This window comes from Buteo buteo, chromosome 2 (genome assembly GCF_964188355.1).
Source record: "Buteo buteo chromosome 2, bButBut1.hap1.1, whole genome shotgun sequence".
Lineage (NCBI taxonomy): Eukaryota > Metazoa > Chordata > Aves > Accipitriformes > Accipitridae > Buteo > Buteo buteo.
Genome location: NC_134172.1, coordinates 57,482,562 through 57,510,311, shown reverse-complemented (window position 1 = coordinate 57,510,311; position 27,750 = coordinate 57,482,562). Strand labels below are relative to the sequence as shown.

The window sequence follows — 27,750 nt, the reverse complement described above, 5'->3', positions numbered from 1 at the left end:
GATTATTGCATGCTGTAAACATTGAGTGCATTGTTGGCACTGAACACGTATTCAGAAATAACTTTTTTTTTTTTAAACAGTAGGATTTTATTAGGTATGAAACCACAGGTAAAACATTTGTTGCAATCAATAACCCCAAAAATCACTTCCGTATGGATATATATAATCAAAAATATACCCCGTTACTATCAAAAATATTCCCCTTTGCTAATGGTCAGCTATCATTCATTGAAGAGATCTCTATTCCCTTAAAAAATGAGGTTACATCTATATACGTTTGTACCACACGTGCATACACTGACACATGCGCAAGTTTCAATGAAGAAGCTGTTTAACAGCTTCCCTATCCTTAAATTCTTCACCATCTCCTGTTGTAGGCACAGAATGCTGCTTTTGCTTCTACTTTCCCTCTTCCTCTCTCTTGATTCAATTCCATGTTCAGCCTTGACGTATTTTACTGCTTTTGTTTTTAAAATCTTTACTATTTTAGAATATTTTAATGCTTAACAAGAGGCATGTCAGTAATTTGGTGCAGCCATTAAGTCTCTTCATATGGGTAATGGCAATCTGCGTGGTGGCTAGCGCTGCGGAAGACATATTTACATACATTTCTTCTTCACAGAGCCTTTTAGACGAAGACGGAGGCATCCTGGTCACTGGTATTGAGGGTTATGTTGCTGTTCACAACGCTTTCTACATAGCTAGCTGAATAGGTGACCTGGTAGCGACTGCAGGGACCACAGAAACACAGGAATGGACAGTACTTTAAGCAGAGATGATAAAGGTATTTCCTGAATTTTTCCCCAGCAAAGGCATAGATAAGAGGATTGAGACAACAGTGACTAAATGCAATGGTTTCGGTCAGGTGCATCGCATAGTCCAATGATTTAATTTGGTTGCAACTTGTGAATAACTCATAGTGCCTTAAAGTCTCTAGAAAAATCAGTACATTGTAGGGGGACCAAAACAGAAAAAACACGACCACCACAACCAAGATCAGTTTTATGGCTCGTGTTTTTTTCTGATTTTTGCAGGTCAGCAGGGTTTTGACAATCCCACAGTAGCAATAGCATATGATACAGACTGGGATGAAAAAGCCGATGGTGTTCAGCTCCACATTGCAGAACACTGGCCAGATGTTCTCTAGCAACTGGGGGAAGACAGAAATGCAGTCATTTTCTACCAGCTGGGAGAACACAAAATGTGGCACTGAAACTAAAACCGCTATTGCCCATACTCCGCAGGTTATAAGAAAGCCATGTTTCACTGTTCTGGATTTCAGAGAATATGTTGCCTGGACAATGGCCAAGTATCTGTCAATACTGATAACAGTGATAAAGAACATGCCCCCAAAGAAACCAATGTAATACAGAGAGGAAACAGCTGTGCATGGAATAGTCCCAAGGGTCCATCCGCGGACCGTGTTGGAAGCCCAGAAGGGGAGGGAGATCACGAAGAGAAGGTCCGAGATAGCCAAGTTCAGGAGATAGATGTCAGTGATGCTTTTTTTACTGCCTTCTTTCACAATAGCAAAAACCACCATTAGATTCCCTGTGAGGCCAAGAGCAAACACTGCAATGTAAAATATTGGCAGAAATATTTTCCCAAATTCTTGGATGTCAGTCTTATTGCAGGAAAAAGCATGTTCGTCATAAGCGTATTCAGCTGTCGTTTCTGTGAATGCTTCCGTCATGCTGAATTTTCTGGCTAGAGGCAACATGAAAAGGGAAAAGAGAAGAATGTTAGAGAGAGAGGAAGTATCTGCTATGGTAAAAAACTGAGACCTCATCAACACGCACGCTTTAGGATTTTGCCACTGTCGGGTTAGTAAGAGTGGTATTACTACAGAGGTGATGGTAGTTACTAACAACAGCCCAGACTCCGCTGTTACCTGTGCTTCACTGCAAATTAGCTCTTTAGGATAAGAAAAAATAAATGAGAATTTCAAGGGCTGTTGAATAAGCCCCTGCTCATTGGAAGAGCAGCAGAAGCAGCAGCGAACTGATATCTGACTAACTGAGCTCTGCAGGTGGTGCATCACAGTGTGAGAAATGCAGGCACTCTCCCAGTCTATTGGGCAGTGCTCAGCAGGAAACGATACCGTACATGTAGCTGTTGATCAGCATGCGGTGCCTGTCGACACCACCAAGAGCCCAGTCTCACCCCACATGTTAACCCTGGGGTGGAAATGCAGTAAGATGCCCAGTTTGGTCAGATCTGAGCCGATGCTTGCTGATGTGGGAGGAGCAAAGTTTGCACTGGGACATCCCTTGGGAGCAAGTGTATCTTTGATGAGGTTTTTTTTTTTTAGAATGGTCAAAAGAAGAGAAACTATATTAACCCTTTTCCTCAAGCGCCAAAGTGTCTCATGACTGCTCCTGCCTTGGCTGTGAGGTAGTCAGGTTGGAGGCAGGGCTTGTTAGCTTGGAGGCTGCAACCAAAGAGAGTATGGGGTGCAGGTGTGTGACCTCTGGGCTCGCTGGTCTGCACATCTAATAACTTGGCGCACCCGTCAGTTCCTCTGCGCTCCCTTGGGATGTGGTGGTCAAGTCTCTGCAAAGATTTCTTTTTGCAGGGAACCAAAAATCCTAGAGGGGTGCAGATGTTACTGCATTTGGTCTGCTCCCTGGCTGGGGTAAAGAGCTTGTACATATCCGTTACTTGCCCTTGCTGCAGGAAATGAAGGAGATTGAGTGTGATACACTGCAGAAGCCCGGGGAGATGACAACACAGCCAAACCAGCCTGTTAAAGCGGAGACTGAAAGGAAAGGTCAGTGATAACAAAACTGCAACTAATAACTACCACCTGGTCACAGTGTCGCCATCTTCTTACAGGAACCCCTGTTGACCGTAAAGAAGGGACTTAGTTCAGTGACCATAAGCTATCTCTAATACAGATGTTTACATCTCCTGTTAGTGGGAGATGTAGGCAATACAGCTGATGAAGAGCAGTGCATCCGATCCAACAGAGGTCAGGCCAACTCTGCTTTAAAGACAAGACAGACTACTTTCCAGGCTCTGCTGACAGCGTTGGTGAAACTCCTTTTGACTGTAAGGAGAGCATGGGCACATTACTCAGTGGTCGACACTGATGGTGTATAATTACTCCCATCCTGCTGCTTTGAGCAAAGCAGCTGGAATCCCAGCCTACGTGTCCACATTTCACTGATAGCAGTATTTTTTATAGCCTCTGTTTAAATAAGCCTTACAAGATTAAACATGAAATAAAGATGTCCTGAGGTGTGAGACAGTCCTTGCCCAAGAGGTTTCATATGACGTAGTGGTGACTACAACAAACGACCCAGTAGGTGGCTGCTGTGACCAGATTGACATTTTCTCTTAATGCCTCATTGCCAGAGTGCCGTTTGTGGTGTGGGCCGAGAAGTTCTGGCCTCTTATTTTGTAGCCATTTCTCAAAGAGGGTTTTTTTGCTAGTTGGCAATGCAGGCTCTCCGTTTTAAAATATCTTCTTATTCTGAAAGTTCAAAGCCTAGCTGTCCCCAAAACATTTAAATGATAAGTGCCCATAGTCATTAGAAAACAATCTTTGTGGTTTTGCACAGGAAAAGTGGGCTAGAAGAAGGGCTGTCTCAGCGCTGGTAGTTTCAGGGCATAGGCACGGTGCAGGGAAGGCTGTTTGCAGCAGGCAGGCACACCCATGGGCTGAGTGGCTCTTGCAATGCCTTTCCATTTGAACTGGGAGCTGAGTCTGCCTGCAGAGTCTGTCCAGCCCCTTGCATGCAGCCCGGTTTAATTCTCCAGGTTCTGGAGAATTAATGTTGAATCTGACATCAGCAGAATTAAAGGGGACGAATAGGAAATGCCTATGTGCTAGGGCAGAAGCAGACAGCAATTGCAAACAAGATACTGATTTTCCACTGGTGAGATAACTAATTAGAGTTGCCTACAGAGATATGTGACAGGTTCCTCCCCTCTTCATGTGTCTGTCCAGCCTACTTTATTTACCCTGTTGAGGGATACAGAAATGAGCCGGAGACATCGTACATAATCCCAATAGCCCATCACTGTCTGCCTTCCCATTCTGATGTTTTCTTTCTCTTCTTCTGCACCTAAATGTACACAACAGGTGCCTTTAAAATGAAAAGAAGTGTTGGGGTATGCCAAGTCTCTTGGGCTGAATATGAGTTGCTACGCCAGCCCACCCAGCTACTTGGACTGAGCTGTTACTGCACCCATCTGCACAGTGCCAGAGCCTCCATCTTACTCTGCGGGTTGATGTGCTCCACAGCTGGTTCTTCACTGAAGCACTGGTGTGTACAGTAGCTGAGGGCTACCAAAATGTTTGGAGCTGGAGCTCCTGGTGTATGAGAAGATGCTGAGAACGGGGTTTGATCACCCTCGACAAGAAACTTCTCAAGGGAGATCTAGTGAGAAGGTGTAAAGGTGAAGCAGAGAACTTTCCTCAGGAATAAGAGGCAATGGCCATGGGAAATTTTTACTCACTATATGGAAAAAAAATTTCACCTTTAGGGTGGTCAAACACCAGGACAGAGCTTCAGGGAGGTTGTGGATCTCTGTCCCTGGAGGTACTTGAAACTTGGCTGGCCCTGCTCTGAGCATGATTTTGGACAAGAGACCTCCAGAAGTCCCGTCCTAACTTTGTGACTCTGCGACAAAGCTGGACAGAGGCCACGTTGTCTTTGCAAAGTTTACTCTACTCTCTGAGAGCCTCTAGCTGTGCTGGTCCTTCCCATGCTTGCTTCCTTAATTCATGTCTAGAAAGGCAGCTTGTTCCTCTGGAGAGTTTCCATATGTGTCCATACAAGCCATTGCACTCTGTTGGGTGCAGGGAGGATTTCACACCTGTAAGGAAATTCGGCTCCCACCACAGGGTAGCCCTCAGGTCTGGCAGACTTCTGCACAGGCTGTACCCACTGGCATTGCCTGGAGAGAAAGCTGGGTGTGGGAATGGCCACCTTCTTTACAGGAGCACATTTACGTGGAGGTGCAGGATGAACTCCTGCCCTTATTGAAGTAAAGAGGAACATCACTTGGGTTGGTATTTTTCCTGAAGTACCTTTTCAGTCAGGTAATCTCCTCTAGCTCACTGATGGGGATCGTTTATTTCTACAGTAGCAAATAATTTCCTTTACTCTTGGATAGGTGGTTGCAAAGCCCATGTACCCACACCAACGGGAAGGACAAGTAGCTGCATAGCACATCCAGGGGCAAGTGAAAACTGCACTTACCAAAATGACACTGACATCTGAAACTGCTGGCACAATCTGTGGCTTGTTCACTCTCTAGCTCCTGGATTTTGTGTATGACCAGCCACACACTCTTATCCTCCCACCACCACACATCCTGCATATGCAATGCTGTCAGTTCTTTTTGAATATTTAGCTCCTCTGATACCAATTTGCTCAGTTTAAGCTGACGTTACTCAACAGGTGGGCTGCAAACTCCAACGCGCTCCCAAACCCCAGCCCATGCCATGCAGGCCTAACGTGATGAATTTTTCTTGCACCCTAAAGTGAGGAAACTTAGCTCTGCCCATCCTCCATCCTTCCCTGCCAGGTATTCTCTGTCAGCCTCACAAAGCCCACTGCAGTGCATGCTATAGTCTTCTCACTGTCAGTTTCAACCCAGTTTGCTCTCTTGTGCTTATGACAAATGTTCACCTAAGGGACAAAGTGAACTGAAGAACATAGAGGACACTGAAGAAGGACTGCAGGGCTGTGAGGTCCCTCCACCAGACATTTTCCCTTGATGACTACAGGAAATAGTAGATTCACTTCTGCTTCTCATGGAACTGCTTCAACCACTTTGCTCTCTCTCCAGATTTCCCCAGCCATTTTACACCCTACTCCCCACAAACACTTCTGCTCTTAATCACATTTATAGCTATCTCAAAGACAAGAGTCTGCAGGACCAAAACCCCTGTTTCTCAACCCGGCTATTCCCGGCAACCATGTGCACTATATGTAATACATAGGGAAGTGAAATTATGAGAGATCCACAAACTCCTCTAAGCAACAGAAGTTGCATTTCAACCTTCAAACAGCACTGGCATCAGGCTGGGTAACACAAGAGCCAAATCCTGTTCATGCATCTGATCTTTCCAGTTATCACCCCTGGTACTTCAGCCAAGTGCCACGTTACAAGCTTTACTGCCAAGAAGAGGGGTCTGCAAGCGCTTCGCCTCTCCGTGATGCCTCTGCTGTCACCGAATGAAAAGAAGTTAAAAAACATAACCAAACCCAGACCTCTGCCAGAGGGTCACACTTCAGATTTGCACAATACGCTGATAAAAGTATTTGAGCCTCAGAAAGATTTTCACACCTTAGTCAGCATTTCTGGGTGAGGCTGACTTAGACGCTTTTCTCATGCAAGCAAAGCATGTTTTCAGTGTATGCTGAATGGGCCAGAGCTGCATGTCGACGATTCAGCTGGCCCAGGGAAGCTGGCAGCTTTGTAGGAACCCCTGTGAAACCCTACAGGCGCATATGCCTTTCTCACCCTTAGATCTGAGCTGCCACCACCCTACCCAAATATAAACACCATTGCTTTTGTGCACTTGTGGCTACACCCATCTGCTTCTTGCCAGCCGGTGATCCTTGGCAAGGCCTTAGGGATGTCCTTGGGTACCTCCAAATGAAATGTCGTAGCTGCTGGTGGCACTTCTAACACATACAAAAAGAGATTTAAGGGAATTAACCAGAACTGGGTGGAAACTATCAGGAGAGATGTGAGTCTTAATAGCACTCTTAAGCAGCCTGGCGCCAAGCAGCTACCACACAATCACCAGACTGCTGCGGACAACTCTAACCACACGGTTGGGGTGATACCCAGAACAAAACTTAGACTTAGGGGCAATACACTAACCAGAGATGGGGCTCGATTTCTAGTCTGATACCCAACTGGTTCCTGTAATTCACTTAGCTTAGCTTTCAGAGCAGGGTGGCTCTGTTCTTAGGGGACAGTCACTGGAGTTGCTCGGGATCGTGTTAGATAGCCAGGGTCAAAAGCAGGCCCAGCTTAGTAGATGCAGTTACTTTAAATCTTTAATCTCAGTCTTTTATTAAGTGGGAAGAGGTTCTCCCTGTTCCACCTCTACAGGTGCTGGAAGCAGCTGACAATGCTGACCTTTGTAAGCAGGAAGCAAGGTGAAACAGCTAGTGTAACCTAACTTTTAACATGGGCAAAATAAAATTCAAACAGTAAAGGGGGAGAGTGTAGCTAATGCCAGTCTGTGTGGCTTTATAGAGGAGGAGCTTTAGTTTGGACATCTGATGAGATTGCAAGGTTGATAAAGGGTACTGTGCAAGAGAGTTGGAGCTTTGACTTGCAGTGCCTGATATTTGATTGACACACGTCTCCAGCCCAAAGCAACACAAACCGAACAAAGCATTACAATGGGATTTGGGCTGGTTAGCTGTCAGATCTCAAAAGCCAGCCATCTGTGGAGGAAGCCTCACCCAACTAGGAATATTGCTTGTAAGAGGTCTGCAGGAGCGACGAGTTGAAAGCCCAAAACTCTTCAGTATTTTCATCACTGGTCTGAAAGCACATTGGGAATGAGAGCTGGCAGGGGGAAGTGATAAAAGAGTTAGAGTTGGACAGTGATTCAGACAAATCTGAGTAATCTGGGGCTTCTCGGATGATTCACGTTGGCTTTAATGTAGCTAAAGTGACACACTTGGGAGTTAAACAACACAGACCATGTCTCGGGAGTGGGCGCATCCACTAGGAAACCTGACTGCCAATACAGGCAGACTCTGAAACCAAGCTCCCAGCCCGATGTCCCAGTAAGAAAAGCTGATGCAACCCTCGGGTGTTTTAAGAGGTGCTAAATGGGAAGGAGCAAAAGAGGGAAGACTTTACCATTGCAGAGCTTGGTACTGAGGCTGTAGGCATACTTTGATAACACTTGATTTCACTTTTACTCATGTTAATAATCTTGCTAATTTAGTGGGATTGGCCATAGCATAAACCAATGCATGGAAATTCAAACCAGAAACATGCAAGCTAGAAATCAGATACACATTTTTAACGGTGAAAGGCTGATGACTGGAACAAACTTAAAGTAGGAAAAGGAGATTTTTGCATGTCTGAGGGTCTCCACGTCAAGAGAAGGTATCAGTCTGGGAAATGGGTTTAGGCCAGACACAATGGAGGAGCTCAGCGGGGGGTACTGGGTAAAACCCTGCAGTCCCTGACAGCCTGGGAGGCAGAACAAATGGGCTATTGGGGCAGACTCCTCTTAAAAACCATGACTCTGTTTTGGTAATAAATGACTGAAAAAGCCAAACCGTCCTCTCCCAAGGTACTTCAGCTGTACTAGCTAGCCCAAATCCTGGGATGGGACCCCCTGGAAGGAAGTGGGGTCTCGTGAAGAGCATGGAGCAGCTGTTGGGATGGGGTTAGATGGGAAGCTATATGATGGCTGTGGAAGGGAAGCAGCACAGTTTGGGAATGGGGATGTTGTTATCAAACAGCCAGTCTGTACTGTTTCTGTTAAACCCTGCATGTTGTCCCTACTTCTAACCAGCTTTATCATTCCTCCATCACTTCTGAGTGGGTGTGGTGTAATCCCAGAGGCATCCTTGCTCCCCCAGTCCTTCCCTGATGACTTTAAGGTGAGGAAATTACTTTCTTTGGTGTTTCTTCTTTCTTCTGTGATTTATTCTCAGATCAGCTGGACCTTTTTTGTGGCCCAGCAGAATTCTGCAAGCTTAATAATTGCTTATCAATTTGAGTGATTTCATTTATGGACGCTCCCCCCAAGACTTTGAGCCTGTTTTTTAAAAGCAAGTAGTGATCTGGGCTGCTTCATTATTGGATTTTCCAACTCAAGGTGAAGTTCAAGGTGCAGAAGCATGATGCTGAGGCTTTCTGAAAATGAATGCTTTTAAGGTGTCCTAAATAAAGGACCCAGAAATGGAAACTGAACAAACCACTGCTGATTAAGATAGATATAAGCCTGAATATTGCAGAGGCCTCTTGTCCCTTTACAAAGGCATTTAGGTCAAAGAGATGAAAAAAATGCACCTTCCCTGAACCAGTTCTACAGTTTTTATACCAACATCACAAACTAAATTAGAAGCCGACACCACTAGCTGGAGATGAGCAGCATGTAAATCTACAAACTTAAACCAATAGTTTTGGGTAAAAAAATACATTTGAAAAGATCAGGCTTGGATCATGGAGGGCAGGAGGGGATAATATAGAGTCCAAGACCACCAGGATCTCTCTCACCTTCACCTAAGGCTTATAACATTGGAAAGTGCTTTCTCAAAGATGCTCCATGCTAACCTGGAGATAACTGCAGGGCAGCAAATAACCAGGGCACAAGTTTCAGCTTAACCCATTGCATCAAAATGAGGTGTACTCTGATTTATAAAGAAAACACAAAAACATGGACTTACTACTGTCTTTGCCAGCAGCGAGGGCTTCACCACCTGTACTTCAGAGCAACCACAGGAATATTATATTAAACAAGATCTTGCTCTTGCTCTGTCAGTGCACGGTCCAGCTGGCCAGGCCAGTGGCCTCACTCAAGCTGCTTGTGCTACTGTTACAGCAAAGCGGGCACAGGGGACTGAACCCTGATGCCCTGGGCAAATTCTACCCCCAGCAACATCCCTCCAACTTGCTGGTTTTTGTCACCCTGCCAGGAAGACTCGCTGCAAGCCGTCTGGGAGGGACAGCAGCATGGCAGCTGTGTGTGGTTTGCTGGGGCCGTGGCAAACCCTGCAAAACCCCTGGCAGCTTACCCCTGCAGTTGCTGGTGTATTTATAGCAAAAGCTGTAAGCTGAAGGTTTCAATGGTTTCAGCTCCTTCCCTCGACTCTGGGGAGGACCAAGCCCCTCTGAGGCTGACAGGGTGGCCATGCAGGGGACTTGGTGCCTGCACACTGGGGGTCCCCCCTGCTCCTTAATGGAGCAGGGAATAGGCTCATGTTTCAGGACATGACCAAGGCTCTTGAGCAAGTGAAAATGCAGATAGTCATATCAAGGCTTTTTCCTGGGGTGCCATCATTCATTCCAATCATTCTTCTAAATGGGAGCTAAGCACTGGGGGGGCTTCTGAAAAAGCCCCCAAGGCATTGGTCTGAGCCTCTGGTGGTCAGAATACATTTAGAAATCTGGCCCTAAGGAGGTCAGAGCCTTAAATATTGGTTTCAGAAATGACATGCATTTAGGAAATATGACCTGATAGTATGATTCAGACTCCTGTGTCTCCCCTGGATCTTAAAATCAAGGTTCAAAAAAATCACTGGAATGGTTCTGAAATTTTCATCCCTGACTCTCTGGGTTCTGATTTTGTGCTCTCAATCCTATGACCAGATCCAAGGGTCTTCTGCAAAGCCTCTGCAACCTGAGATGGTTTCCAGGCAGTGTCCCGCCCCGAGGGACCGACCAGGGGATGGGAAATTAGGTAAGTGATGTGAAAATCATGTTGAAGAGCAGTATTTATTTTTGTCCTCGCAGAGGCTGGGGAGCACTTTAACTCAGCTGCTGGGGGGCAGTGGCAGAGCTGGGGAGGGACCAGGTGCCCTCCCAAGAGCTGCCTGCAGGGCACTGGGTGTTTGGGGTTCTCGTCTGACTGGATGGTGATTGCCAGGATCAAGATTTTCTTGGAAAGTTTGTTTCACAGGTATTTCCTCCAGCCTGTTTGTTCCCCTGTTTGCCCTTTCTGCTTGCACAGTTGCTTGTGACACTCTGTATCTTATTTTATATGTATAGCTGAGCATTTTGCCGGTGTTTTCTCTTACCTGCTCTTCCTCAGTATTTCTTTTTCCCAAGCCTTCCCTTCTTAAGTGGCATGCAAATTTCTTCTGTATTTTTCTATTGAAGGGACAGTGAAAACAGATGATTGTTTGTAGCTATGTGCATTGTTTGTACTCATTTATGGTTACCATTCGCTCTGTCATCTCACCACCTTTATCGTGGTGCCTATTTACTTCCTGACCTGCTTTTTGTTATTAATAAGCTCACATTGCCTCAGCATCCTTGAGAAATCTGAGAAGGCTCTCTAGAAATGGGAGATCTCTTAAATCATCTCCATCATTTTAGAGAGCAGCGCACATTGCACCTTCTTGACTGCATCCAGATGAGATTTAAGTTCTGGAGCTGCCAGCCCTTTCCTGGTAAGATCACATCTACTATGTGATTTACTCTCAATTTATTATGTGTTCTCCCTTTTGGACTTCTGCACTGCCCAAGCCCTCATAATTCATTGTAGTTGCTGTCTTTTATCCTGTCACCCCATGTACTGCCTCTGGCTGCACTGCCTCCACGTAGGGTTTGCCCCAACAGACCAGACTTTGGTAACTGCTGTTTCTGGATCTGTGTTTATATCACACAAGTACTTAACAGGCTGCCGCCACTGTATTACCCAAATATCTCACCCAACCCAGCAGACAGCTTTGTGCAACATCCTTCCCATGGAAAGCTGAGTCACAGAGAAATTAAGTAATGTGCTCATACAGAAAGTTGGGGTTTCATGTTTTTTGGATTTCTGCCATTCTCTTGCTGGCTGGTCTGTCCACACCACACACTTTCTTACCAGATTTTCTGTATTGGGCTGTCTTTCAGTGTCACTGATGTTTGGGATGTTGGTTCACTGACCAAAACTAAAAGCAAGCAGTGCTAGTGAGTTGTGAAATCCCTGCAGACATCTAACAAAAACCATCTAATGAAGTAGAAGGGCTGTATCTTCTTCGTCTGTCCTTCTGGGCTAATGCTGCACACTAGTCATCTATCAGCATTTTGCTTTAACCTTGAGGACTTCTAGCCAGGGTGAATATTTCTCTTACCACAAGATGCCACAAGTAATTAGTCACCGAGTAAAATTTCTCTGCCCTGGTCCACTTTGATTAATAAAACGTTCCCCTTTCTACTTTCACAATTTGTAAACATTACCCACATCATCTTTACCCAAACTAAATATCATTTAGATTCCAAGCACTAAGCAGCGAAGAGTTTCCTTGAGTTCATGAGACACTATTTCTTGTCATCCTGCTCTGTCAAATTATAGGTAAAATATAATTGTCTCTTACCTTAATTCATAGCTGCATTGAAAAACCAATGTCTTCTTCAAGCCAAGCCTGTTTGGGTTTAAATGTATATTTCCTCTTCTCTAGTGCTCATGCCTACCCTATGAAACATGTGAACTTTGGCAGGGCAGCTTCCTGGGCTGAGCTTCGGGGCTGAGCTGAGAAAGTATTAATGTGCTCTGCTCCGGTCCTGCTGGCGCCTTGTGAAATTGTGAAGCAGGATGCGGCCACTCAGAGAGGCAGAAGTGCTTAAGGAGGACAGGACTTGCACAGGAGACATAAATGCCTGAGGACCTTCATACTCAGCATCTAAAAGCTCTCACCCCCTTGGTTCCCCCTGTCCGATGCAGAATGAGATATTTTTGACTCAGGCACAGTGGTACAGTGTATAGACATATGAGTCTGGTATGATAGCAGAGGCCTTGAGCAGTGGGGACGCGGGATGCAGCACAGGTACAGGTTGGTAAAAGATGGTGCATAGGCTGGCACTGGGGACCCCCACACCTATACACAACTCACTGATGGTTAGTTAAAAAAAGTGCAGACCTGGAGCTGGCAAAACTGGGTTTAGCAGTAACAGAACAAAGCCAGTATCTAACATACATAAGGGGCACCACACACAGTAAATTGGGTGTAACGTGAGGTTGCAGACCACTGAAGACAGAAGGTATAGAAGCATGTTAGAAAACACATAAAACCGACCCGAAGCAGATCCTAGAGGGAGGCAGAAAAAAAATCAGCACAAACATCACGTTTGTCCCATGGAAGGGCTGGAGATGCTGACAGCTTGTTCTAACACCCCACCCCACCACTGCCACCTGGGTGAAACCACCGGCCTTAGCACCCAGCAGAGCAGGGAAAGGGTGAGTGTACCACCAGGAAAAGGGCTAGAAACTATGTGTGTGCAAAACAATTTTTAACTGCATTAGTATTCTTCCTTTTTCTGCGACCAGCAGATCTAGACTGATAAAGATTGGAGCCTTGAGATTGCCATTACACTAACAATATATTCTTGGCTTTACCTATACATACATTGTACCTCCTCTTTGCCTATGAACAAGATTTTGAATGTAACATCTTTCTGCAGCCCAGGGCTTCCAGTGGACCGGAGGAGTATGAGGGTTTAAAGCATTGGCATGTTCATTAATCAAGGAGTCTTCTTGGCCCCTGACCTGAGCATCATGCTCAGGGTTGTGTTACGGGTGCACCCACAACTGGGATGCAGCGTAACACATTTCCAGGCACCGCCGGGGCACGCAAAGCAGTTCATCTGGGGTGAAACCAGGTGGGAGGCTGTGCAGTGGGGTGATCCAAGACACTGATCTGTCTGGGGGCTGTACCAATACCGAGGTCCTCCAGCACAAGTAGGAATACAGTCTTGGAAATACCTCCAGGTACTGTCCCTGCCTCAGATACCAAGGGAGGTTAAAATGCCTTCTCCCTGAAGGCAGACTTGTGGGGCCTCTGTCCAGGCTGAGCTGGATGGGGGTTTTGGGGTGGAGAGCATCTTCCAGGTTGTCTGAGCTGTTGCACATTGATTGGTGTAGTGAGTTGCCAGGCAAATATTCTTGTATAAGTTTAGTTCTGGTATTTCTGCCAGTTACATGTTTCTTTGTGATGTTATGGCTAGGACAAGTGCCCATGGAAAGAGTCAGGGGACCGATACCTGGTTGGGTATTAGCCAGGAACAGCAAAGATACACTGCTGAAAATAAAGTTTAGGGATTAGTAAAAGACCAGAGCAGCAGATTTTCAAAACTCACCTTTTTCTCCTTTTTCTCTGACAAGTGCCAGCAGCCCCATCCTGCCCCTTCTTTAACAAAAGATGTAAAAAACTCTGCACTTTTTTCAGGAAAACATCAAAAGGCTGATGGGTGGTTTCTCCCCAAACACTGAAAGTAGGAGCTATGACTGCCAAAATTACGAACTTTCAACTTTCAGAAAGATAATTCCTAGTATATGGTACTAAGGAAACATTCTCATTGTGTGATAACCATAAGATTCAGAAAGGCAAATTAAGGTTTTCTCGATGCCAGTGGTAGTCTGATGTTATGCCTGCAGTGCTGCCCTGGCCGTGGGTCCTGCAGAAGGTGTGTTGTGATTCAGAGGACACCCAAATCTAAACCTGTCTCCCATGTCCTCACAGGTATGATGAAGGGCTGCATCCTCCCCAGCCCCCACCTCCCACAGCCTTATAAAAAAGGTATGGATAATCCAGGTGGAGCTTCCCCACTGGGGACCTGCACACGCTGAGCTGTTTTGCAGCTGACCTGTAAAACATGGGTTGCCAGAGCTCAGGCAGCCACAGCCACCCTCGTGCTGGTGAGCACCCACTCCTGGGTCACCAATACTCAGCACAGCACCTCTGGTGTTGCTCTTTGCAGCAAAAACCTTGCAAATAAGGGTCAGGACTGCTTGTATAACAGCAGGAGAGACAGTCCCCAGCCACTGCTTGCCTCTGGGTAGAAAGGTCCTCCTTACAGCTGGGTTTCCCTGAAGGCAGTCGTCAACACCTTCCCTCCCGCGCTGCCCAAAATTCAACTGGAACCGAACACAGAGCAGGCTATTACCCTCATGAAGAAATGAGGTTTGCGAAAGGGGTACCCACATGGCTTTTAACTAAAGGATTTCACATAAAGAGAAACTAAGTCGGGCTGGTCACAGATGTGCTCAACAGACCTCCCCAGGAGACAGAAAAGGCTTTCTGTTGTATTCTGCTGTTAGTGATAATGTTAGATAAGAGTGCTGCTCATTACCATGGTGTGCGCCTGTAGTGCAACATAAATAGGTATGAACACTGCCTGAAAGACAATTGCAACATCAAGAAATATCTCTGCTTTACATCTTCGACCGCTATTCACTCTCCGGTGTTCAGGGGACAGCTCAGAGATAAGAAAGTCTGAGTAAGGTGCTGAAAAGACTTTCATTCTGGTCCATACATGAAGGGGAAAAGCATCATTTGTTTTTCCAAGCTAAAAAGAGACATTGCATCCCTAGTAACCAGAGAGATTTTCCTGAGAAGGGCTAGGTAGAGTTTGCTGCCTTCCCAGCTGCAAGGCACAGGAGGGTTTCAAAGGAGGAAGTCAAGAGTAAAGGATGTGCTGTGCAGGGATACGGTGGGTAAAGAGCAGGCAAAGCCCCTTTTCTTTTTATTCCATCTCCCTCTGAGTTGCCTTCCAAATTTGAAACCTTATCTCTCTCAACATCTGGGGAGACCAACGGTACTTCCACACCAGCAGCATCTCCTCCTGCTCTGGGGCCAGGCTGCCAGGTCAACTCGGGGAGGCAGGCTTTTGCACAGCACCAGGGGCAAGTTCAAGCTTTGTGGACTAAAGCACTTGGTAAAGAAATGTCTGGCCTAAAGGATCAAAATGCTGTTCTCCCCAGCGCACCTTGCTTTTGCTTCCATGTGGGAAAGCCTGATGGTGGTGGTTGTCTACAGAAAGGGGCTCTCTTGGCTCTTGAGAGCTTCATTGGAATCTCCTTTGCAGGGCGGATGGGCAACTGTAACTGCCTGGGGGTACCAGAGGGAGCCCTGGGAACCTCCTCTCTCCCAGTGCTGTGACACTGGGGCTTCCCTCTGCAGACTTCAGAGACTTGCCAAACTCTTTCTTTTTGTTTGATTTATCGCTTTGCTCAAGTGGAAAGCAGTTATAGCTGAGACCATGGCAGAGCTGGAATGAGTAAGCAGAGGCAGAACATGGTTTTGGAGATGTAGCAGAAATGGCCCTTGAGGATTTAATTCCTTGGAGACAGGGAGAAAAAGGGCTAGTGTGGAGAATATCCTATGGAGATGCTACTTTCTAAATGTAGAGGGGAAAAATGCCCATACATACTTGCAAGCATCCACACATGGATGATAAAAGAGCAGAGAGGGTCCTGTTTTGACTTCCTCTGCTATGCTGAGCAGCTACTGGGATCTTTTAGTATTACAACTAACTTTGACTAAACCATGGCCATTTGCATCATGTTTGGCTTTCTCTCTGAAGACACAACAAAAGCTTATCCAAAATGATTGCTCCAAGGAGCAGACTTCAACCCTGAAAAGCTTGCAAGCCTGAATGGTGCATTTGAAATGCTCCCAAAGGGTCCTGAGCTCAGGAGGCAGCTGTCCGTCCTCTTCCCCTAGGGCTGCCAGCTGCTGCTGAACAGTGACGGCACCATGTTGCTGGGTGCAGCTACAACAGACACTTGCGCTGCTTCCCCAAGCAAAGTAACAGCAGCACTCAGATGGCTTACATCCCAAGAAAGAGCTCTTCCGGCTTGAAGCCCTGCCAGGTTCTTCTGCATTTGTTTCAAGTGGAGGGACAGGAGCAAAACCCAGGCATCTGTGACCTTCACCACACCGTCAGTAGTGTGCCATGGAACCTGGAGCTATATTGTTCAGGCTGTATCCTTTGGAAATCCTTGGTAAGGCTGCGTGGTGAGCAGGGATGGAGCCCCCAGGTCCCACTGGGGCTCTCTGATGCAGAGCTGCCCCGCACAGCTCAGCAGCACGACTGCACTGATCCCTGCTGGACATTTAGAATCATAGAATCATAAAATCATAAAATCATAGAATCATTTAGGTTGGAAAAGACCTCCAAGATCATCAAGTCCAACCATCATCCATGCCCACTAAACCATGTTATAGAGTACCCTGCCTACGTGCTTTTTTAATACCTCCAGGAATGGTGAGTCAACCACTTCCCTGGGCAGCCTGTTCCAATACCTGACAACCCTCTCAGTAAGGAATTTTTTGCTAATATCCAACCTAAACCTCCCTTGCCTCAACTTGAGGCCATTTCTTCTCGTCCTATCTCCAGCCACCTAACAGAAGAGACCAGCACCCACCTCACTACAACCTCCTTTCAGGTAGTTGTAGAGAGTGATAAGATCTCCCCTCAGCCTCCTTTTCTCCAGACTAAACAGCCCCAGCTCCCTCAGCCTCCCCTCATAAGACTTGTGCTCCAGGCCCCCCATCAACTTGGTTGCCCTCCTCTGGACATGCTCCAACACCTCAATGTCTTTCCTGTAGTGAGGGGCCAAAACTGAACACAGTACTCGAGGTGCGGCCTCACCAGTGCGGAGTACAGGGGAACAATCACCTCCCTGCTCCTGCTGGCCACACTATTTCTGATACAGGCCAGGATGCCGTTGGCCTTCTTGGCCACCTGGGCACGCTGCTGGCTCATATTCAGCAGGCTGTCAACCAGCACGCCCAGGTCTTTGCTGGGCAGCTTTCCAGCCACTCTTCCCCAAGCCTGTAGCGCTGCATGGGGTTGTTGTGACCCAAGTGCAGGACCTGGCACTTGGCCTTGTTGAACCTCATGCAATTGGCCTCAGACCATCGATCCAGACTGTCCAGATCTCTCTGTAGAGCCTTCCCACCCTCAAGCAGGTCGACTCTGCCTCCAAACTTGGTGTCGTCTGCAAACTTGCTGAGGGTGCACTCAATCCCCTCATCCAAATTATTGAAAAAGATATTAAACAGAACCAGCCCCAGCACCGAGCCCTGGGGAACATCACTTGTGACCCCCCAACAACTGGATTTAACCCCATTCACCACAACCCTCTGGGCTCGGCCATCCAGCCAGTTTTTCACCCAGCAAAGAGTACACTTGTCCAAGCCATGAGACACCAGCTTCTCAAGGAGTATGCCATGAGAGACAGTGTCAAAGACCTTGCTGAAGTCCAGGTAGATAACATCCACAGCCTTTCCCTCATCCACTAGGTGAGTCACCTGGTCATAGAAGGAGATCAGGTTGGTCAAGCAGGACCTGCCTTTCATGAACCCATGCTGACTGGGCCTGATCCCCTGCTTGTCCTGGACTCGCCACGTGAGTGCTCTCAAGCCAAAACGTTCCATAATCTTCCCCGGTACCGAGGTCAGGCTGACAGGCCTGTAGTTCCTTGGATCCTCCCTCCAACCCTTCTTGTAAATGGGCATCACGCTGGCAAGCCTCCAGTCCTCTGGGACCTCCCCTGTTGACCAGGATTGCTGATAGATGATGGAGAGTGGCTTGGCAAGCACCTCCGCCAGTTCCCTCAGTACTCTTGGATGGATCCCATCTGGTCCGATAGATTTGTTAGTGTCCAGATGGTGTAGTAGGTCACTAACTATTTCCTCCTGGATTATGGGCGGTATATACTGCTCTTCATTCTTACCTTCCAGCTCATGGGGCGTAGCTCCCTGAGGATACCTGGTCTCACTATTAAAGACTGAGGCAAAGAAGGCATTATGTACCTTGGCCTTTTCCTCATCTCTGGTGACTACGTTCCCTTCTGTATCCATTAAAGGATAGATATTCTCCTTGGCTCTCTTTTTACGGTTAACATATTTGTAAAAACATTTTCTGTTGTCTCTTACAACAGTGGCCAGATTGAGTTCTAGCTGAGCTTTTGCCTTCCTAATTTCCTCTCTGCATGACCTAACAAGATCCCTGTACTCCTCCCAAGTTGCCCGCCCTTTCTTCCAGAGATGATAAACTCTCCTTTTTTTCTTGACTCCTAGCAAAAGCTCCCTGTTCAGTCAGGCCGGTCGTTTTCCTCGGCAGTTCAACTTGCGGCGCGTTGGAATAGCCTGGTCCTGAGCCATTAAGATTTCCTTCTTAAAGAATGCCCATCCTTCCTGGACCCCTTTGCCCTTCAGGACTGTCTCCCAAGGGACTCTTTCAACCAGTGTCCTGAAAAGGCCAAAGTTTGCCCTCCGGAAGTCCATAGTGGTGGTTTTGCTGACCACCTTCCTTGCCTCACCAAGAATTGAGAATTCTATCATTTCATGGTCACTAAGCCCAAGATGGCCTCCGACCATCACACCTCCCACCAGTCGTTCCCTGTTGCTAAACAGTAGATCTAGCAAGGCCCCTCCCCTGGTAGGCTCACCTGCCAGCTGTGTCAGGAAGTTATCTTCCACACACTCCAGGAACCTCCTAGACTGCTTACTCTCTGCTGTGTTGTATTTCCAGCAGACGTCTGGAAAGTTAAAATCCCCCATGAGAACAAGGGCACATGATTCTGAGACTACTGCCAGCTGCTTGTAGAATGATTCATCTGTCTCTTCAACCTGGTTGGGTGGTCTATAACAGACTCCCAGCATAATAGCTGCCTTGTTGGCCTCCCCTCTCATCCTTACCCATAAGCACTCCACCTTGTCATCACAATCATGTAGCTCTGTATAGTCAAAACGTTCCTTAACGTAGAGATCCACCCCACCACCTCTTCTACCTTGCCTATCCCTTCTGAAGAGCTTGTAGCCATCCATTGCAGCACTCCAGTCACAGGAGTTGTCCCACAGTGTTTCCGTGATGGTGACTAAGTCATATCTATTCCGCTGCACGATGGCTTCCAGCTCCTCCTGTTTATTGCCCATGCTGCGTGCATTGGCATAGATGCATTTGAGCTGGCCTATCGAATCCACCCCTAACATCGGCACGCTGCCCCCAGGCTCATCTCTGTTGCACCTAGTTTTATCCCTTACCCCCTTCAAACCTAATTTAAAGCCCTCTCTATGAGCCCCACCATCTCACAAGCAAGGATTCTTTTACCCCTTTGAGATAGCTGGATGCCATCTGTCACTAGCAAGCCCAGTGCTATGTAAACCTCCCCATGATCAAAAAAACCCAAATTCCACCAATCCCCCGCCCCCCCCCCCCCCCTTATTTTCTCCTCCAAAACTCTCCTCTTGTCTTTTCTGTCAGCTGGGTGGAGGCACTTCTGGAGGTGCATCCCTGCCACAGCAGCATCTCATTCCTCCCATGCTCTCCTGCAGCAGAGCTGCTGCCTACCTGGCAGCTTTAGGTGTAGGTGCTGGCACCAGCTGATCACACACACACACAAAACCCTTCGCAGAAATAATTTCTGTGCCTTGGTTCTAAAAGAAAATCCAGCAGAGGGAGCCTCCTCCCTTCATGTCACTGTCCTGGAGAGATGCAAGAAGACAACCCAGCTTTGGTGGTTTCGGAGGCACCAGTGGGAGATGCATTTATTCTTCATTCAGAAGGTGGGGAGGCAAAAATTACCCAGAGAGAGAGAGAGAAGCTATGTCTAGGGATGAAAATGTTTTCAGCCTGAGGGCTAGTGAAGGGAAGAGCCACAGAAAGCTGAAGGCTTGCACACTTTCTGCAAGCAAAAGGCGTGTGGCCCAAATGGGTATTAAAAGTGAAGAGAAACATTTGTCCCCACATTAGAAATAATACTGAAGGGATAAGGGCATTGAAACAGCTTAGTACTTAGGCTCGCTTGTGCCTTGGTGACCACATCTGGTTCCTGAGCTGTTCACTAGCTTCCACTCGCTCCAGCTGCCATGTGGGGACAGTGCTCTCCTGCCCTGGAGAGGTGACAAAGGCTCAGTCAAGTCTCCTGGGGAGGTGTTCTCCTCCCCTGGGACGGGTGATGTGCATGCAAGCTGCTCAGATCCACCTGTTTCAGTGTGTACCTGAGTTAATCCCATCACTCAAAGCACATCGCCAAGGCTGCAGTGTGGGGTTGGCTCCAATGATAACAGCACGACCTGAGAAAGTGGGCAAGAAGCCATTGGCTGGGCCATCACATCCCTTCCTTCCTGGGCTCATCCAGGCAGGAGGAACAGCCACACAGCCGCACTCCAGCAAGCTGTCATTCAAAATGCTGAAAAAAGAAACTCCTTTCCTCCCTCCTTCCCTCCTTTTCCTCCTCTCACCCTCCCTTGTGCTGCTCATGAGAGCTGAAGCTGTTGGGTACATTTGCACCAGCACCCCCCCTCTCTCCACACCGCTGTGGCTGAGCACCCCTCAGGGCAGCACAATGTCAGGGACATGGGACACTGAGATGTGCAGGGATGGTGCAAGAGGTGCACGGGTGCAGAGACACAGAAGCAGATGTTGCAAGCGAGGGAAGGAGAAATGCGGCCTGCCTTGCAGAGAGCATGGACAAAAGACCCAAGGAAACCACCCAGCGTTGCTCTTTGCTCTCAGCCCAGTTGAATACCTGAGCACTAGGGAACAAGACCCATTTCCTCCATCCCTTGTCGCATGGGAAAAGTGCTGCCTTCTGGCAGCTGGTTTGCAAACACTTCTTGACACATGCATCTGTCTACCTTGGTGGGTGCTGCAGTCAAGGCTGGTGCTGAGTCAAACACAAGGGACAATCAATACATTCGCAGTGTATTTTGCAGTCCTGGTAGTCTGTGTTTGGCCATGGCTGTGTCCTTCGTTCCTGTCCATCGCTGTGCTCATACTCACATGCTGCATACGCATTCACACCTCGAAGTCAAGATTTCTTCTGGAGGTCTGTTTGGAGCAATCCATTTATTTCTATCGCTCACTCCCCAGTAAGAGCCAGCACTGCTGTGCTCAGGGCAGGATAGGGAGTGAAGGGCTCAGTCTGTCCTTGCAAGACTCATGAAGGAAAGAAGGGGTGGGCAGGGAAGAAAATGGCACCTGCCATTTTCAGACAGGCACCTATGCACCTGCCTCCTCCTCCTCCTCTCCCTCTGACACCACTCTTTGAAAGCGGGGGGAAACTGGCCGCCTTCCCTCCGGGGCTGGTGGAAAATTTGCGTGGTTCCTGGGCTCCCCTCAGACAGGGCTTCCCACTGCCGTGCAGGGCACAGCCAAGGTCTCCCTGAGAGTGGCACTTGGCCTTGTCTCTCCCCTGCGCGCAAGGTGCCAGCAGCCTGTGCCACTGCCATCACTGATGCCTGTTGACGTCTTGTCTCCTCTGGCCACTGCTTCCCCCATAGGAAGAGCCTGGGGTGGAGCTCGGTGAGCTGCAAGCAGAGGTGCCCTTCGGCATCTCCGGCTGGGGACAAAGCCTGACCCCAGGAAGGCTCGTGAAGCCACCCGTGCCGTGGGTCCAGGGAGCAGCAGTGGCTCCGAGGGTGCTTTGTGCCGCTGTGTCTGCGCCAGCCAGTGCAGGCACCAGAGGATGTCCTGCCACAGGCTCCGCGCAAATGCCGCAGGCAGCCTGCTCCTCTCTCGCTCAGGCTCACTGAAACGCCTCCCCCGAGCATGGTGTCTGTGGTGTGAGTGGCCCAGGTGTCACCCTCAGTCCCAGCGACCACGCAGGGTGGCTTGTGAGCCTCTCTCCCTGCTGCGCTGGGAGATGCCTGGGCATTTCACAGCTTCCCAGCAGTCTTGGTGCTGCTGGGGCTGATTGTTCTTTGTGCTCGGGCAGCCTGTCATCGCTATTTCGGAGATGAGAGGTGCAGAACTGCCTAAGGGGCCAAATTCCTGTGTAGGATTGCTGTACTTGATACATGCCTGTTCATGTGTGTTGCATATTTGCTGGTTGCTGGTCCAATAGTTGTCTGCTGCTGTTAACTTAGAAATAGATAATGGAGATACTGCTTCAGCACGGCTTTAGTCATGAAGTCGAGAGAACCTATTGACATGTACGTTTTTAACCAAATTGTGTTTGATTTCACTTTAGTTGGTGGCAACAAGCCACGGCCTGTCACTGGCCCAGGAATATAGCACATTGCATCAATCCCCTGCTGCTGGGAAAGACGCACATTTTCTGAGGATCCCAAATGAAATCTCCCCTCATCCTCTGTGGTAGAATTCATCAAGGATTTGCATCCAGTCTGGCAGCATCCATCCCAGAGGCAGGTGTCAGATGTGCTCCTTCAACATGCAGAAAGCTCCAGCATTGTGTGGCCTTCCTGAAGGACTGAAACTTGCCCAGACAGCTGCTGGTCCACCAAGTCCTGCACAACCTTTTCCCTGGGCTGGGTGCTGGGTCAAGAGATAGGTGCTAAAATGGGTATTTCCCTTTGGATCATCATTCATCTCACTCACTCCACCCCAACCCAGTGGGATGGGGGAGAGAATCTGTATTGGGTCTGGCTGATGTGGAGTTAATTCTCCCCGTAGCAGCCCTCGTAGTGCTGTGCTCTGTATTGGTAGCTAGAAAGGTGTTGATAACACACCAGTGTTTGGCTATTGCTGAGCAGTGCTTGCACAGCATCAAGGCTCTCTCTCCAATGGTCCCCCCTGCCCCTCACCAGCAGGCTGGGGCTGGGCAAGATCTTGGGAGGAGACACAGCCAGGACAGCTGACCCAAACTGACCAAATGGATATTCCATTCCATATGACGTCAGCTCAGCTATAAAAGCTAAGTAAAGGGAGATGGAAGGGGGGGCATTCATTATTTACATTTGTTTTCTGGAGCAACCACTACTGGTACTGAAGCCCCGCTTCCCAGGGAGTGGCCAGACATCGCCTGCTGATGGGAAGTAGAGAATAAAATCTTTTATTTTCCTTTGCTTTCGCGTGCGACGTTTGCTTTTGCTTTATTAAACTGTCCTTATCTCAACCCACGATCCTTTCATTATATTTTCTCTCCCCTGTCCAGTTGAAGAGGGGGAGTGATAGAGCAGCTTGGGTGGGCATCTGGTATCCAGCCAGGGTCACCACAGAATGGGAAGGAAAAAGGTGAAACTCGTGGGTTGAGATAACAACAGTTTAACAGAACAGAAAGGAAGAAACTAATAATGATAATAATAACAATAACAAAATGACAATAATAATAAAAGAATTGGAATATACAAAACAAGTGATGCACAATACAATTGCTCACCACTTGCCAACTGATGCCCAGTTAGTTCCCGAGCAGCAATCCCCCCAGGCCAACTCCCCTGAGTTTATATACTGGGCATGACATCACATGGTATGGAATATCCCTTTAGCCACTTTGGGTCACCTGCCCTGGCTGTGTCCCCTCCCAGCTTCTTGTGCCCCTCAAGCCTTCTTGCTGGCTGGGCATGAGAAGCTGAAAAATCCTTGACTAAGTACTACTTAGCAACAACTGAAAAACATCAGTGTGTTATCAACATTCTTCTCATACTGAATCCAAGACATAACACTATACCAGCTACTAGGAAGAAAATTGACTCTATTCCAGCCAAAGCCGGGACAGTCTGTTCCTCCATGACAGAGAGGACCATGGTGTCTTTGAAACAAAAGAGGAGCGTATGCATGTGCTGCTGAGCTGTTAGGAAATGGAGAGATGAGCAGAAACCCTCTGATCTACTCTGTTTCTTGGTGTGCCCAGTCTCTTTGGCAGAGCTGAAGCTTGGCCATGCTTTACTCCTGCAGATCATTTCAACATGTGCAGCACACCCCTGGGCACTATGCTCACGTTTTTTAGAAAGATCGCATTTATCTCCAAGTATGGGTCAGCAAACGGTTAGGGCTTTGAGGAATGACTGCCTTGCTGCACTTCATCAGTTAACAGCCTGGTTTGGGTTTTTTTCTGTAGAAAAAGGAGGAAAAAATGGACTGCTGAAGGCATGATAGACTTGTTCCTGAACCTGTGCTGCAGGATGCTCTAGGACAGACAGGGTTACCTGGGCAGCTAATGGTGGACAGATGTGATGTGAAAACCTCAGCTGGTTGTGGTGCTTCAGTGCCCATTTCTTTCAAAACTTGTGTGCTTTACCTTCTCTAAACCCAAGCACATGGAGGACTATGGAGAGTGAACATCCTCAGAGAGTGCCAGGTGAAGAAAGGGGTAAGCGTCTCGGTGATGTAGACGCGCATGCATATGTCACACATTCGTTAACATTAGTGGGAAGGCTATGTGGATACCAGAGTATGATGAGGAAAACCAGTATTTACTGGGGTAATACAGCAGACATTGTGTTTGCTTGGTAGTACTCTTATGTATATCTCATCCTACGTAGTAAGTCTGGCCCAGCTGCTGATGCCAGGGTTCCGCTGGCCACAAAGACTGCTGGAAAGCACACCAGACGCATGTGGACAGTCCTGGCCATGTGATGAGAGCAGTGTTGTGTTGGGACGAGGCCCCAGCAAATGCACTCGTCAGCAGAGGCTGGGGGAACCCAAATCCTGCTACTGCTATTCTGAGGCGGGGATTTCTGTGACCTGGCTCTGTACATTTTGGCATTTCAGCTAAGTCAGCAGAAATAGATTTATGCAGAAGGGCACAGACACGCAGAAGCACACTGCTCAGAAGCTGTATGTCAAAACTGGCATAGTACAGCAGCAGCTTTGCTTTGCTCAGCATTACTTGCTGCCTTTGACGTACAAATATTAACCACAAATGCATGGCAGCCTGCATGTTACAGATAAAATTGGCATATTCAGACTAAGGATGTAATTCTCTTTCAATTTTCCAAACCTTTTTTACATCCAGACAGAATACCTAAAGTCATGGTTTTTTTTTTTCTGTCATGATCCTTTCTGGATCCTCTCCTGGCACAGTTAGTAACTTCCATGGTGTGTCAGAACTGGTATACTAAATCAGTGTTTTCAAGACGCTGAAAATAAAACAGGATTTTCCTGGACATGATACAATTACCAGGGTCTTGGGGAGTTTTGTGCATGCTAATGCAGGCTGATCCCTGTGCAGGAGTATCTTTCAGCCAAGAGAGGTGCGGGACACAAATACCCTTCATTAACCTTTCTTTTTTTCCCTTGTAAAACTTTCGACTGGTTCTGACCTCCAGTTGTAGCTGGATGTTACCACAGCAGAAAGAGGCAGAGTTGGGCTGCTGGCTGTGAGGACTCCTCTGCAAAGGATCAAGGCAGAAGTTCCCATCCTCATCCCCAGACTGCATGCAGTGTCCTGAACAAGTGACTTGAAAGTCAGAGATCCTGCCAAGGATTTAATTAGCGTTGTCTCCATGTTGCCTTGGGAAGGAGGCTTCAGAATAATGCCAGAAAAAGCCAGATATGGACTAGTTTCGTACTCCGGGATGCCGTTTTGGAACAAGATGCTGAGACTGTCATTCCCTGTTGCTAAAGTGGCAGTCCTGCAGCTCAGAGCTGAGAGATGTGTAAGAATCCACCAGGTCCCACTTTACACTATTTCCCAAGGGATCTGGGAACTACAACACTGTAAGCTAGCATGTCCTCATATATCCCACTTTTTACTGGTGTAGCTTAACAGTGTGGGTCCTTAAACATACCCTTTCTCTCTCTACAAGTGCTGCACAGGTTTGTACAGTGCAGCAAGTGACATTTGTGCAAGACAAGCCCCAGTGATGCCACTGCAATGCTCCAGCCTGTCAGTGCCTTTCCATCCGAACATGCGTCATGGGTGGCATCAGACAAGGACTCCATCTTTATAACAGAGACCCTCTGTAGAAGGGACTCTCTGGTGCAAATAACACCAATAAATCAAAAGAAAACAAGTATGTATTTTAAGTTTAAGCTTGAATGTGGGTATCAATTACTCTGGTCTCTGTTTTAAGATGACACGCTGAGGCCAGAACAAGAGAATATCTGACTGTTTAATGTGCCAACATCATCCTGAATCCTCTTTAACCTGCATCATCTCAGCAAAAAGAAAAAGCAAGATCAGGATATAAAGATAGGAGCAGGACCAATATAACAACTGTGGTGGGTACTTTTTATGCAAGCAGGTGAAAAGGCATGGGGTCTGTGCAGGATGGTCTAGCCTCAGCAGCTGGGTGCTTCTTGTGCTCCCAGTTCTTGGGATGACCGTAAAATTTGGCGTTACCCTCAAGATACCCAGCAGCTTACACAGACACAGGAAGATGCCTCCTGCTCTCCTGTGCTCTCAGTGCCCTCACAGACACTGGCAGGGCAGCAGACTGCTCCCAGGCTTTTCCCTTCAGAAAGGAGAGGAGCTCTGAGACCTGCAGGGATGCTCCTGGCTGCCCACAGCGACACAGGGCAGGTCCTGCCAGCCATGCAGCCTCCGGATGTGGGTCTCACCTTCTCCCTTTGCACAGGAAGGCAGTAGTAGCAGCTTGAAGCAGTTGGGCTGTGACGAGAAGTTGAGGTCAGGTCCAGCTCAGAGCTCCTGGTGTTGCTGCTGTGATGGAGGAAGGCAGCTGCCTCTGGCAGGAAATCCTCTGAGCCACAAATAGCGTCTCCTGCCCCCTCACTGGAAAGGTTTGCAAGTGGTGCTGAGGCAGCAGGAGGGGGAAGATGCCCTTTAGACTCTAGTAAGAACTAGAGAAGTGAAAGACTTTGCAAAGGAGGCTCTGCACATTTATGCTACCATCATGCGCAGGGTTACAGCCCTTGTGGGGAAGCCCTGGGTCATAGCCTCACTCCAACAGCTACACAACAGCAATCAATGAAACCTCTGAAAAGAGGGAGATATCCCCTAGCAGAGATGCTCCACAGCACCAGGGAAAGGCCATCCTCTTGCCAGCTGGGGCAAATGGGCTCCAGCACTTGTCCCAAAGCACTCACACAAAGGCTGCAGGACAGGGCTGCAGAAATTGTTCCCATCTCTTGTGCTTCAGCTGGGCAAGGTCTGATCTAGAGGGCTCATGCTGTGAATCTGCACAGGAGATAGCTGGTGCTGTCCTCCTGCCCACCACCCTTTGGCTTTGTCCTGAATTTTTGTGAATCCTGTTCTAGAACATCTGAGTGTTTGCATATACAAAAAAAGCCTGGTTGCCCAAGGGTGGTAAGGCACCCAAAAGGCAGCAGCTGTACTGCTGCGCCTGGCTGCAATCCTGTTCCTGGGATCTAGGCAGCAGCTGAACCTTTTCCTCTGGTCATAGTCTTTGCTTTACAGTTTGGATAATGTGTGTCATGGCCTACGTGAGGCAGCATGTATTTCTTACACACCTTCTGTTATGGTCCGTTCTTGCAAAGGATTGTACCTTGCAGATTGCAAATATGAGTACACATTAAAATAGTAAATCCTATCCAAAGAAGATCAGTGGTTTAAAAGGATTGTATTTTGTGTTTTGTTCTGCTTTACTCTAGGAGGTAAGCCCAAGGGTACTCAGTATGTGCGGAAACACTACAAGGGCAGACTCT

At 47.8% G+C, this 27,750-nt stretch overlaps 2 protein-coding genes across 2 annotated transcripts in view; one reads left to right on the top strand and one right to left on the bottom strand.

Moving 5' to 3' along the window:
• The window catches only part of GLB1 (galactosidase beta 1), a 108,025-nt gene extending 80,275 nt beyond the window's left edge, over nucleotides 1–27,750 (top strand). Inside the window, exons 23-29 of the mRNA XM_075055874.1 lie at nucleotides 623–784; nucleotides 2,677–2,770; nucleotides 8,513–8,600; nucleotides 10,312–10,402; nucleotides 11,041–11,114; nucleotides 22,412–24,493; nucleotides 25,452–27,750. The gene's annotated coding sequence lies outside the window, so the exon portion shown is untranslated. The remainder of the gene's footprint in view (nucleotides 1–622; nucleotides 785–2,676; nucleotides 2,771–8,512; nucleotides 8,601–10,311; nucleotides 10,403–11,040; nucleotides 11,115–22,411; nucleotides 24,494–25,451) is intronic.
• Nucleotides 91–10,813, bottom strand: CX3CR1 (C-X3-C motif chemokine receptor 1). The gene is made up of 2 exons (XM_075055897.1): nucleotides 10,740–10,813; nucleotides 91–1,707 (listed from the first exon to the last, which is right to left on the bottom strand). Exon 2 carries the CDS (start codon nucleotides 1,691–1,693, stop codon nucleotides 629–631), a length of 1,065 nt encoding a protein of 354 aa, XP_074911998.1. The 5' UTR covers nucleotides 1,694–1,707; nucleotides 10,740–10,813; the 3' UTR covers nucleotides 91–628.

What these genes read in the sequence shown, in the direction of transcription:
- CX3CR1 (XM_075055897.1), bottom strand. Translation starts at nt 1,693, where the DNA reads ATGACGGAAGCATTCACAGAAACGACAGCTGAATACGCTTATGACGAA.